Source organism: Solanum stenotomum, chromosome 4 (genome assembly GCF_019186545.1).
Source record: "Solanum stenotomum isolate F172 chromosome 4, ASM1918654v1, whole genome shotgun sequence".
In the NCBI taxonomy this organism is placed as follows: domain Eukaryota; kingdom Viridiplantae; phylum Streptophyta; class Magnoliopsida; order Solanales; family Solanaceae; genus Solanum; species Solanum stenotomum.
Genome location: NC_064285.1, coordinates 2,206,893 through 2,220,249, shown reverse-complemented (window position 1 = coordinate 2,220,249; position 13,357 = coordinate 2,206,893). Strand labels below are relative to the sequence as shown.

The following is a 13,357-nucleotide window of genomic DNA, read 5'->3' as shown; positions in this document are numbered from 1 at the left end:
GATTGTATCGTTTTCTACCATTACATACACACTACTAAAAATCCGAGAAGTATTTATCAGCAGAATAGATGGACGAAGGGTATATTGAGACCTTTTGCGATAGTTCAGAGACATTTTTAACCCTTTTCCGTATAATTCAAATTCTAACTTCCATTCAAACAATGTTTTCCAAACTAAAAGAAATCAAAGCATGTTAACAACATTTGCAATATAGTATCAACCTAATAACTGCAACTGTAAATACTCTTTTTTCTTCTACCTATGCTTCCTACTATCTGTGGGAAGGCATAAACAAAGGCCAATGCTATGAAGTGTACAATGTACATTGACCCTTCTGGGATAGAAAAACATTGTGCTCCTCAACATGTTGCTTAATCCTTTGAACCTGCAAGAAATCGATACACGACACGTGAGAAGTTATTCGTGTTCTCTGGATTGCAGTAAAAGATGGATACATGTATGTTACGCGGATTCATTTATGGTATATATCGGGTATGAGTGTGTGCAAGTATCCATATGAGGTACTCAACACTGGCAATGTCATGGTTGCAAAACAGTTATAAACGACAGCACCACAGACTACACAGATGACAACGCGTGATATATTAGCGTGGAAGTATCAGTAAAGGGAACATTGGCAATAGAAAATATTGAAACAAGAACATTCAAGTTTCTATTATGTGGACCTTTTCTTAGTTTTATGGGAGCAAATGATTGCAGATAGAGTACCGGCTTCGTTATTCAAGAACATTTAACAGTTTAACACAGATTCAAGATAAGACTATAACACGGTTTCAGTGAACCAGAAGGAAACAGTAATCATGTTCAACGATCCCCGAACAAGTCTTGATGAAAACAGTAACATGTTCAATAGAACTTCCTTGTGCTCTATGATTGAAGGGATTCTAAAAAGTTGACAAAAACATCGATATCATTATCTAGCTTCAGATTACACCTAATAAACGTAACAATCTTGACCTAAAAGATTCATACATAGGAAAGTAGGAGTTATGGCCTGTTCCTCGTCCTACCTAATCCTCCATCTACCCCCCACAACACACACTCTTTACTTCTTCCCACTTTTATCACCAAGATGTCATCTACAATTGATTTTGTGCTCCAAGAAAAACGGATATAATTGGTGAGTACTTCTTCAATCATAGTAACATAATACAGTCGGGAGATGGTCAATGTTGGAAAAAGTGGTTGATATATTGCAAAATGAAAAAGCAATCTTAGTTGCAAATTGCACACCAATCCGAACCAATAACCATATCAACTAAGGGTAGATCAAGTTCCTTTCCTGTCAGCAATCACATTTAATCCCATATTCGTTCCAAAGAGCGGCTTGGAACTTAATAATTGGTGTTCTATCAGCAAACTTATCTCCATTAGTTTGAAGGAATAGATTTGACAGGGACTAACATGTAGAACATAGTAGCATGAAAAGTCTAATCATGGTAAAACTGCAATACGGTACTACTTCCATTTGTGAGCACTCTGTAGCATACCTTTGCAAGGATGAAGTAAGCCATTGATGCTTTGTTTTAGACGATCCATGCATTGATTGGGAAAGGGCATTTTGATCGACATTTCAGACGAATCTACCGCCTTCCCAACTGATTCTTTGACCCTTATGCTTGAAAAAGTTTGAATCACTCTTTCTTGGAAGCCAGCAATATTTGAATCGAGGTAACACCAACTGTCTTCCACAATGTTTCTCATGTTTTGTATATCAGTGGATCGAGACATCTCAATAGCACCACTTCTGGCAGCTGTGAATGCTACGAAAGGATATTCGGGTAAATTAATAAATCAACTTCAACAATAGTTTCAAATCTCAGACAGTTGGCAATATTCATCAAATATAAACAAAAAGTAACAGAAATGTAAAATGTCCAAATTCATTAAGAAGCTGAATATGAAAAGTTAGTTATTTTTACCATTGTAAGGACCTGTGTAAATGTAATTGGCAGGTAGACCAATGCCAACGCCGAGCAGAGAGAAGCCAACGCTGAATCCAACACCACATCCAGCTCCAACATAACCAATAGCCTCAGGACCAAATCCAGGACCCCATCCCACCCCACAGCCAATGCCTATTCCCATGCCCCAGAAGGCTCCATATGTAGGATGCACTGGATTCCATCTTTCGTATCGCCTGAACAAGCCCTTTATAATCATTTCTACCTACAATCACAAGCCCATAAGTCTATCAAATTCTGTTGAGAGATACCCTAAGATTACCAAAATGGAAATGCTAAGTCTGGAGGGCAAATTTTAACTCCTTTTGGAAAGTTGTCATCTGAAAGCTTTCTAACAGTCTGATCTGGAGGGCAAATTTTACTTCTACCTCTATGTCTTACTTCCTCCATCCCAATTTATGTTGTTGTGTTTGATATGACACACAGTTTACAAAAGAAAAGAAAGACTTCTAAAACTTGTGGTCTAAAACAAGACATAGACGTGACTATAAATCATCACATTAAGGGTGAAATGAGAAGTTCAAAGTTGATTTTTTTTTCTAAATAAACGTGACTTTCTTTTTTGGACATACCAAAAAGGGAAGTACGACACATAAGATGGATCAGGAGTGTTCTCTTTCTCTATCTTTTGTACTGATTCTCCCCACTCATCCCAGTCAACCATCAAGTTGTGGAAAAAAAGTAGCTATTTTAATAATTTGAAAGTTAAACTAGAAAGTTAACCCCTTTATCCCTAGTTCTAATTGTGTTCACAAACCAGAAGATTTTGCTAACTGCTCCCTTACCAAATGAAACGGAAGATTTCAGTATACATGGTTCACACAAGCTATCCTCTTAAGAACAATAGAAAAAACCCAAGAACAAAAACAGCAAAAAATTAGCACACTTTAAACAATGAAAGCTCATCAAAGTAACCAGCAACACTTAGAAATGAAATGAACAATTCAGTATACTGTACTTGATTCACACAAGTTATGCACTCAAGAAATTGAGAAAGCCCCAAGAACAAAAGATGGTAAAAAAGCTTTCTTTTAAACAGTGAAACCTCAGAGTTAGCAGCAACACTTAGAATTGAAATGGATAAATCAGTATACTTGATTCACACAAAGTTATGCTCTTAAAATTTAGAGAAACCCAAAGAACAAAATAACCCTCTTTTAAACAAAGAAACCCCAAAATAAGCACAACACTTAGAATTGAAATGGATGAATCAGTATACTTGATTCACACAAAGTTATGCTCTTAAAATTTAGAGAAACCCCAAGAACAAAATAGCCCTCTTTTAAACAAAGAAACCCCAAAATAAGCACAACACTTAGAATTGAAATGGACAAATCAGCATTTTTGATTCACACAAAATTGTGCTCTTAAAGAACTAGAGAATACCCCAAAGATCAAAATAACACAAAAAGCCTTTTTTTTTAGAAAAAAACAATGAAACTTCAAAGTAAGCAACAACAACTAGAAACCAAATTGACACTTCAATATAATTGATTCACACAAGTTATGCTCTTATAAATAAGCCAAAAACCCAAGAACAAAAGAGCACAAAATACCTTTTATATAAACAATGAAAGCAAGCATCAACACTTAGAAATGAAAGTAAAAAAAAAATAGAGATTTAAGTTTCTACCATGAAAGGGTGCTGCTCAGTGTAATGTTCTCGAAGCTTGGAGGAAACATAATTTGAAATTGAAATGTTGTTAATATACTAGTATTACCTTTTATGGCCAAAATTGATTCAATGTGATCTATCCATAATATATAATACATAGTATAGAGTAAAAAAGAACCCATGATTTATTTTTATTTTTTTTAAAAAAACATTTCATTTTTTTAAAAAAAATATTCAATATTTGATACCTTAGACCTAAATAATTCTAAATTCATTAATTTTTGGGTAGAGCGTGACTTTATTTCGTAACACCCTAGCTTAGGATAAAATTCTCAAAACAACAAAACATAAGAGATGTTGAGTGATTACATCCTAGCAACACGTTTTAAATTATGTGAGTCTAAGAACAAAACGAATAAGGTCACTAGCAGGTTGGATCTTATAATTTTGAATATTCGACCTTAAAAGTTTAAAAATAATAACTGAAACTTTCAACTTTAGTGATAAGTTGTTTAGTTCATGGAATAAGGTAGACGATTAGAATCACTATGAGATGAAATTTATATTTTGTTTAGTTAAAAATTTATATCTCAAACTTTATATTTATTTCTTCCGAAACGATTGATATATTAATCACAAAATTATAATTACAACACTATAATCTCAAAATAACTTTGTATGCGAACCAAACTAAACTATCTCACATATAAGTGAAATACATTTTTTAACCTTATTGAGCACTTTAATACTAAGCCTTTGGACAAACTTACCAACATGGGCAATATAGTAAATTAACCATGGTCTCCAACAACTTATAGATAAGCCTCTTACAAAAATCTTGAACTAAAGGCCTCACCACCACCAACCAATTAAAACAATGTGAAGAAGTTGTAAAGCAAATCTAGTGAAGAAGTTCAACAAAAATAATGGAAACATGTTCATTTCCAAGAATTGTACTATCCCCCTTAAATCCACTAATCTCAAAAAACACACACTTCCAAATTCCCAAATCCAAACAATTACATAAAAAAATCACACCTCTTTTTGCAACATTCAATTCTCCAAAAGGTTTTGGACCTTCCCCTAAGAAAATTACCAAAAGATCCAAAAAAATACCAAAACAAGAAAATGAAGATCAAGACGACGATAACGATGATGATGAAGAACAAGAAAGAGGAGTTATACCAGAGATAGTAACTAATAGAATGATAAGTAGAATGGGACTTTCAGTTGGTATTCCTTTGTTTATTGGTTTATTGTTTTTTCCTTTTTTTTATTATCTTAAGGTTGGTTTAAAAATTGATGTGCCTACTTGGGTACCTTTTATTGTGTCATTTGTGTTTTTTGGGAGTGCCTTATTGGGAGTTAGTTATGGGATAGTTTCATCTAGTTGGGATCCAATGAGAGAAGGGTCAACTTTGGGTTGGAATGAAGCTAAGAAGAATTGGCCTGTTTTTTGGCAATCAATTAGTGGTGGTGGATCAAGAAAAAAGTATTAGGACTTTTGAACCTTGGTTGTGTATCTTTCATTAATATAATAATGTGTTTAAATCTTGATCTTATTATATAATCATGTTATTTGGATTGCTTATTTATGATTTAGGTGTTTTCTTGATTTGTGGGGTATGGAGCCGATTTGTTGTTACAGAGTAATATTTAAGTTGTTTACGTATGAGTTCTATGAGATTATGATGATTTAGAAGGCGTTGGATTTTCGGTTATGCATCTTTCATTAATATAATGTGCTTAAATCTTGATCTTGTTATATAATAACCATGTCATTTGAATTGCTTATTTATGATTTAGGTGTTTTCTTGATTTGTGGGGTATGTAGTCGACTTATTGTCACAGAGTAATATTTAAGTTGCTTACGTATGAGTCCTATGAGATTATGATGATTTTAAAAGCGTAGGACTTTTGGTTATGCATCTTTTATTATGCAATGTGTTTAAATTTTGATCGTCTTATAATAACTATGTCGTTTGGATTGCTCATTTAAAGGCGCAAGTGTTTTCTTGATTTGTGGCGTATTTAGAATTTTATATAAATGATGTCGACTTATTATCACAAAGTAATATTTTAAGTTGTTTATGTATGAGTCCTATGAGATTATGATGATTTAAAGGCGAAAGACTTTTGGTTTTTGCATCTTTCATTAATATAATGTGTTTAAATCTTGGTCTTGTTATATAACCATGTCATTTGAATTGTTGATTTATGATTATTTAGGCATTTTCTTGATTTGTGGGGTATGTTGAATTTTGCATAAATGGTGTCGACTTATTGTTATAAAGTAATATTTAAGTTGTTTGTGTATGAGTCCTATGAGATTGTGATGGTTTTAAAGGCGTAGGACTTTTGGTTATACATCTTTCATTAATATAATGTGTTTAAAGCTTGATCTTGGTATATATTGGATTGTTTATTTATGATTTCAGTAATTTCTTATTTGTGGGTATGTAGAATTTTACATAAACGACGTGGATTTATTGTCACAAAGTAATATTTAAGTTGTTAATATATGAGATTATGATGATTTCAGGTATTTATTCATCATATGAAATTAATATCGAAAGAAGTAGGACTTTTGGCTCTTTGAATGTCTTTTATATTAGTCTCTATAATAACCATGTTACTTAGATTGTTTCTGTATGAATTAGGTGTTTTCTTGATTCGTAGAGTATATAGAATTTTGTGTAAATGGTATCGATCTACTATCACAAAGTAAATTTAAAGTTGATTATGTCTTATATTATGTTGATTATAAAGTTTTACTTCTCGTTTGAAATTAATATTGAAATAAGTTGGACGGGCTATTGACTATGCATTTCTATCTGAACATGTCATTTATTGTCTTGATTTTGTTATAAATTTCTCATCTAAATAGCTTTTCGTAAGGAGGTATTTTCTTGATTTGTGGGGTATGTAGAATTTTGTGAAAACGCGATGTCGATCTATTGTCATGAAGTGATTTTTAAGTTGTTTATGTCTGAGAATATGGTGATTTAAAGGATTTGTCCTCCGTATGAGATTAATATTAACTTTGTATTATTTTTAAAAGATTTTTTATTCTCACATGTTTTTTTTTTCACCATTGAAAGTGAGTCTTTTTTATGAATATCATATCTGGCTAATGTGAGATATGAATATATCGTAACGATGAATCTATTAATCGACCATGTTATATAGGATTGAGTTGAACATTTAGTTAATATGATTTGAATTATTATTCAAATATACAGAAGTGAAACAATTAACCTATTGATATTGAAATACCAACGAATTTTTCCAATGTATCATCAATAAGAACATTAATACTAGATTAGCAAATAAGCCAACACATAAAACATGAAATTGGGCTGGGCCTACCTCAATTGTACAGAGAAAAGCCCATTGGTTGACTTGGGTAGCTACATAAGCCCAGTAAGGAATATTAGACTACAAAGAATAAAGAGGCTAAATAAAAATAATTAGAAGTAAATAAAACTTTAGTAAATTCAAATGTTCTTAACTAGAAATACACAACAAGGTGAAGACAGTGTAATTTCAAATGTTATAATACGTTACATACCATTTATTATAGGTTATCAAACAATACTTTATCAAATGAAGCTAATTATAATACAGATGATGTTTAGCAAGCTTATAAATCGATCAGATTAGTTTATAAGTATCTTTTAGTTTAGTTACAACAATACTAGCATATTTAGTAAAATTTCACTAAATAAGATCTGTGAAGGATAATGTGTATGAAAATCTTATCACTATCTCGATGAGGTAAAAAAGTTATTTCGAAAAGACCGCTCATTTAGTTTATTAACACATTTGATAAATATTTTTTTAAAAAACTGCTTGTAAGTCAAAATAAATCAAAAATCATTCTTAGTTGATCACCCCAATATTTGATTTATGATCCGCCTATAAGCATTTTTAATTTCACCTTTTTTTGGAATTGCGTTGTGGAATCATGTTTGGATAGAAAATTGTTATAAACTTTTCGAAATATATCGAAATTTTTATGTCCAAACGTTCACGTAAGGGTTTTTCAGCAAAAAATTGCATTATTGTGTTGTGTTGTATTTATTTTTTTATTTATTATTATTTTTTTACTTACATAAACGAACATTCCTAATGTTTGACAGTTTGAACAAAGTTTAATCTCGACCATTGCTTTTCATGCATGTTCCCTCATCTTTACTAATGATTAGTATCAGGTAGAGATACTGTGAAAATATAGGATAACAGATGAAATATAATTATTAAATAATAAATAAAGATAAAATGAGAAGAAAATATTAAGGTAACGATGCTACACACTAAAATCCGTTGTTCTATAAAACGGGTCTTTTCATCATTACCTAACGATGAATTTAAACGATACGATATAATATAATTTAAATAACAATCAAAACAAATATTTTACTTAAACTAACAATACAATACAAATATAGAATACAACATGTAACAACCATCCAAACAAGTTGTTAGATTCTGATTGTCTCAAGGACTATCAAAAATCAACATGATTAAAAAAATAATAGTAGCAACAATAGAAAATATAATATATAAATCACTTAAAAACATTATAATAAAAATACTAAAATAAGAACATCAACATAAATCTGTTATTCACATCATTGCTTAATGTTTAATGATGATGTTAAACTGTAATTAGCCAAACCAAATATGAATTAAAAACATTGCATGTAGGCAAGGGCACATGACAGAATTTTGTTAGACCTTTTGCCACAAGGCAAAGACAACATAGTACAACTAATGCAGTGTGTGTGTTTTGCTTTGGCTCACAATTATTGGTTACACATAAATGTGGACAAAAATCTGTACAAGGCAATAAAGAGAAGGTAGAGTTGACATAATTGAAAAGTTTTCCTCTCACCCCATTCAAAGTACGTCTCGTTGTATCAATTTATATGACACATTTTGGATTTCAAAATTCAAGTAAGTATTGTAAATTTTTCACATATCTTTTAAATATTTTGAATTGTTAATTATTGTGACTTATAGTATTTTTTACGTAGATTACAAATATATAGATTTCATTTCAAAAATTTAAAGATTTCACGAGCAAATTCTCAAAAAATAAAACGCGTCACATAAATTGGGACAAAGAGAGTAATATTTTCTTTTTAATTTAATATTTGAAATTTACTAGACTGATCGATTTGAGTTTGTACCAATTTGAGGTGTAATCCACCTAACTAGCCCAAGTTTGCACAAGTGAATGGTCAACCTATTTATTAACTCAACCAATTTTAATTAGTCATGTTCAACTCATTCAAAGATCAGGACTTAATGACGTTGAAAACGGGGGTATTGAACTTTTGAACCCCGTTTGTCCCACTTCAAACTTCAAAGGCATGAGCTTGTTAAACTTGAAGTTATGCTCATGGAGTAAGTGAGGTCAAAAGTTTAAAAATCACACACTAACAAGATTCGTCATTCTTATAATTAATTACTCCATTGAGTTCATTAGGGCATAATATATTATTATTTAGTCCAAAGCGATCCATAAGATTTTTTTGTATGGTATGTTATGTAAAATCATAATAATGAAAAAATTAATCAGTTTCCGTTGGTAGTTAAACAACTTAAAAGAAAACAAATTACAAAAAAATTAAAACTTGGTAAGAGTTGTGTAGATTGATTTATAAACCCAATGTTCGCTCATCTTGACCCAACTCATCCTAGCCAAAGTAACTTTTGGAAACTTCAATGACCCGTCAATTTATTAATTTAGACCGTTTGATCCATGACTCAACTCAGTCTGCTCATTAGATTTGTCCAAATTCAACTCAATCCATCCATTTGACTCCTGCGAAGGGGTAAATGTTATCAAGACAATTTCACCAATTTTTAACTATTCCACCCCTAGCTCTCATGAGTGGTCCATTCAAATGTTGGATTATGAAGAAACAAAGAAACAAATGACAGTTTGTCACCCCCCAAAAATAGCAATGGACAGCATGGGAGTATTTGCCAGACAAGAAGTTAAGGAAGGGAAGCATAGAAAAGAGAACATTGGAACATTGTCTTTGCTTTTCTTGCCTAACAAGATCTTGCTCTCTTTAAACAATTTTGTAGCTTTCACTTTTAACTCCTTGTCATGTTAATTAATACTGCATGGTTATTAAAAAAACGAGTGAAATACTGAAAACACCTCTAAATTCAGCGTGAATTATTAGTTTTATTTTTGAATTATTAACAACCTTAAAAACACTCATTTGCTTGACTAACTAAACTTAAATACACCTCAATCTCTTAAATACACCTCAATCTTGCAACATGAGTAAAATGCCTCCCTAAATTCTCGCCAAGTTTAGAGAAGTTTTCAACACTTTTCTCGGCTTTTTATTAAGAACCTCATGCTCCTACAAGAGTTTGAGAGCACTTATTATGTCATGTAGCATATCGGGGTTGTATATAAGTTTAGTTATTGATCAAGTAAGAGTATTTTTAAGGCTATCAATAGTTCAAGAATGAAACTTATAACTTGTGTTAAGTTCATGGGTGTTCTCAATACTTTTCTCTAAAAAAAAATTAATATGATTCAGTGTAAATACGAAGAAAGTTTGTATTCATTACTTGCTAATTGCTACTCCCTTTCTCCGGTAATACTTGTTTTTTTTTTTCGCGAGTCAAACTATATTAATTTTAATACGTATTTTAAGATATATTTTTTTTTATCATATTGATATGAAAAGAATTGCAATTTATACTATATTCAGTATAGCTTTTGAATATTTAAATTGTATATTGAAAATATTACATTAATTTAATCCAGTTTAACTTTGAAGATTAATCAAATTGACTTTCGAAAAGTGAAACATAATTACTAACATGGAGGGAGTATCATATAAGAGATAAAACAATCACATATTCATTAGCACTTGCACAAAGGTGCTTTGACTAAGCTTATTAATTGATCAACTAGATTATAAATAATTTTAGACATATATTCACATTTGATAACTAAAAAAATGTATAAATCACGTGCTTATAAACTCAAAGTAGTCAAAAATCATAAGTCTATTATTCCAAAACTTATGAATTTGCAATTATAAATCATATTTGATTTGATAAATATAATATTTCATCGTTGGTCATTGTAACCTTAAAGACATTTAACAATTTTGCCTTGTGTTTCTTATTATGAAGTTTTGACCAAAATAAGTTATTTTAAAAATCAATTCACCAAACTAATACACTTTTTAAATTTTTTACAAAAGTAGTATAAACGTACTTCATGGTAACATTTTAGGTTATTTTTATTTTAAAAATTCAACGGACAAAAACTGACGGAGTTGACGACGTTAAATGAATAAACGTTACTGTGAGTAACGTTTTAGGTGTAAAACGTTACTCACAATAACGTTTATTGAGAATCCAATCACGTCAATCCTGCAAATGCAGAATCAAATTCTGCAAATTTAAAACGTTACTCATAGTAACGTTTTACACCTAAAACGTTACTCACAGTAACGTTGTGAGTAACGTTTTAGGAGTAAAACGTTACTATTTTACTAAGAATCCAATCACGGGTCTTCGACTCTTGCAAATTTAGCTATAAAACGTTACTCATAGTAACGTTTTACCTCAAAAACGTGACTGTCAGTTATAACACTCTGTTAAAGTCATATTCCTCCATTTTTTAAACTGACCACATGTGATTATAAAATAAGTGTTGTTGTAAGGAATGTTTTGCATATTCCAATAATATTCAACAAAACTTTTACTTGTGTTGCCCATTGTTAAAATAATATTCACAAAACTTCATCAGGTATGAATTAAATAAGTCAAGTTTATCATATTATTAAGAGATTTTTTAAAATAATATTAATAAATTAGAAAAATAATTTTAAAGCTATAGTAAGAACTTAACATAATATGAATAACATTTTATAGCTAAATTTGCAGGATTTATTCTAAATTTGCAAGAGTCGAAAACCCGTGATTGGATTCTTAGTAAAATAGTAACGTTTTACACCTAAAATGTTACTGTGAGTTAAAACGTTACTGTGAGTAATGTTTTAAATTTGCAGGATTTGATTCAGGATTGACGTGATTGGATTCTCAATAAACGTTATTGTGAGTAACGTTTTACACCTAAAACGTTACTCACAGTAACGTTTATTCATTTAACGTCGTCAGCTCCGTCAGTTTTTATCCGTTGAATTTTTAAAATAAAAATAACCTAAAACGTTACCATGAAGTACATTTATACTACTTTTGTAAAAAATTTAAAAAGCGTATTAGTTTGGTGAATTGGTTTTTAAAATAGCTTATTTTGGTCAATGCTTCCTTATTATCAGCTTCAATATTTCTATCTAAACGCATAATTATTTACTTAAAAATAATTTTAACACCCAAAAATATTTTTCAACACTTGGATATTTATCAGTTACTTTTCATATGTTTTATCATTTTTGATATGTACATTTTGATTAGATACAACCAACTTGATTATTTTTTAATTACAAACACTATAACCAAAAGAAAACAAAAATGAAACATAATGATTTGATTCTTATCTGATCTAAGTACATATCATATCCTTAAAATAGCTTAGTCATTTTCATAAATCCCCACCAAATAATTAATGAGTTTAACATCAATATGAGTTGCGATAGACGAATGAAATTTATTTATTTATAATTAAATATTTTAAATTTAAATAAAAAAAATTATTGAGTGGTTGCACTAATATGTGAATATAAATTTAATTAAACTCTAATACATTGCCGAATATCAAGTGAGAAAGTAAAAAGGAAAAAATAGGCTATAAGTAATGTAATTTTTTGTTTTATTTTTATATGGCCAATGCAAAACACTCAAACTCAAAATAATTAAATATCCAACCCTAATTTAAAAGGCAAAAAAGGGTTAATCCCACCTTAATATGATGGTTCTAAGTAACCATTTATCTAGACATGTGGGATCCACATGTCCACCATGAACAAGACCACAAAAAACCCATTTGGTCCAACAATGAAACCCACCTAAAAGTCCAAACTTTTTAGACATCGTTTGATAGCTAGTTTGGAGATAAGTTATGAATATATTAAATTGTGCATAAATAATATCATTAATCAATTAAAAAAATAAGTTATTCGTATATAATTTATAATAGAGAAACTCAAATAATTAATATATATAAGTTATGAGTTGTGCATAATTCATATGAATAATTGAACCTTACTTAACAAATTCTTCTCGTAACTAATTTATATATTATTGGGATAAGACTCAAGTATCTCTTAGACTATGATCGAATTCTCAGAAATACATCTTAACTAAATTAATATTCTATTACCCCGAACTCATTTTTTGTAATTTTATATAACTTTTTGGCTTACGTGGTATATTTCGTCACTCCATGTAGTTGAGGCGTGTGAGAGATATTTAGATGCTACACAAGCCAAAACGTATACAAAATTACAAAAAAAAAAAAAGGATTCGAAGAGGTAATAAAATTTTAGTTTAGTTAAGATGTGTCTATGAGATTTCGATAATAGTCTAAGGATTACTTGTGTCTTATCGTAATACTTTCATTAACTTTAATCAACTACGAAACGACTTTGTCAATGCACAACGTACAACTCAACCAATGCAACAGTACCATTTTATACTCGCTGTTTATATACACGTTTTCCGTTGGATAACGACACAAAATAGTGTTGACGGCGTCACGTTCTTCTATAAATTCCTTTCAACACTTCCCACGAGTTGTTTATCTCCC

At 30.4% G+C, this 13,357-nt stretch overlaps 2 protein-coding genes across 3 annotated transcripts; one reads left to right on the top strand and one right to left on the bottom strand.

The window, feature by feature from the left end:
- Window positions 1-132: 132 nt before the first annotated feature.
- Window positions 133-3,714, bottom strand: LOC125862160 (cadmium-induced protein AS8). 2 transcript variants are annotated; one of them, XM_049542170.1, is made up of 4 exons: window positions 3,619-3,714; window positions 1,944-2,190; window positions 1,512-1,784; window positions 133-385 (listed from the first exon to the last, which is right to left on the bottom strand). In XM_049542170.1, exons 1-4 carry the CDS (start codon window positions 3,619-3,621, stop codon window positions 372-374), a joined length of 537 nt encoding a protein of 178 aa, XP_049398127.1. In that variant the 5' UTR covers window positions 3,622-3,714; the 3' UTR covers window positions 133-371. The 2 variants fall into 2 exon arrangements, with proteins under 2 accessions (XP_049398127.1, XP_049398126.1); XM_049542169.1 differs by lacking the exon at window positions 133-385 and having other exon boundaries at window positions 1,465-1,784.
- A 721-nt stretch (window positions 3,715-4,435) lies between these two features.
- LOC125863272 (protein PAM68, chloroplastic) lies at window positions 4,436-5,215 on the top strand. The gene has a single exon (XM_049543454.1). It carries the CDS (start codon window positions 4,527-4,529, stop codon window positions 5,097-5,099), a length of 573 nt encoding a protein of 190 aa, XP_049399411.1. The 5' UTR covers window positions 4,436-4,526; the 3' UTR covers window positions 5,100-5,215.
- Window positions 5,216-13,357: the final 8,142 nt, after the last annotated feature.

Excerpts from the sequence above, each read along its gene's own strand:
- LOC125863272 (XM_049543454.1), top strand. The coding sequence starts at position 4,527 with ATGGAAACATGTTCATTTCCAAGAATTGTACTATCCCCCTTAAATCCA.
- LOC125862160 (XM_049542169.1), bottom strand. Across the intron at positions 1,785-1,943 it reads TTACACAGGTCCTTACAATG|CATTCACAGCTGCCAGAAGT; the intron begins GTAAAAATAACT and ends ATCCTTTCGTAG.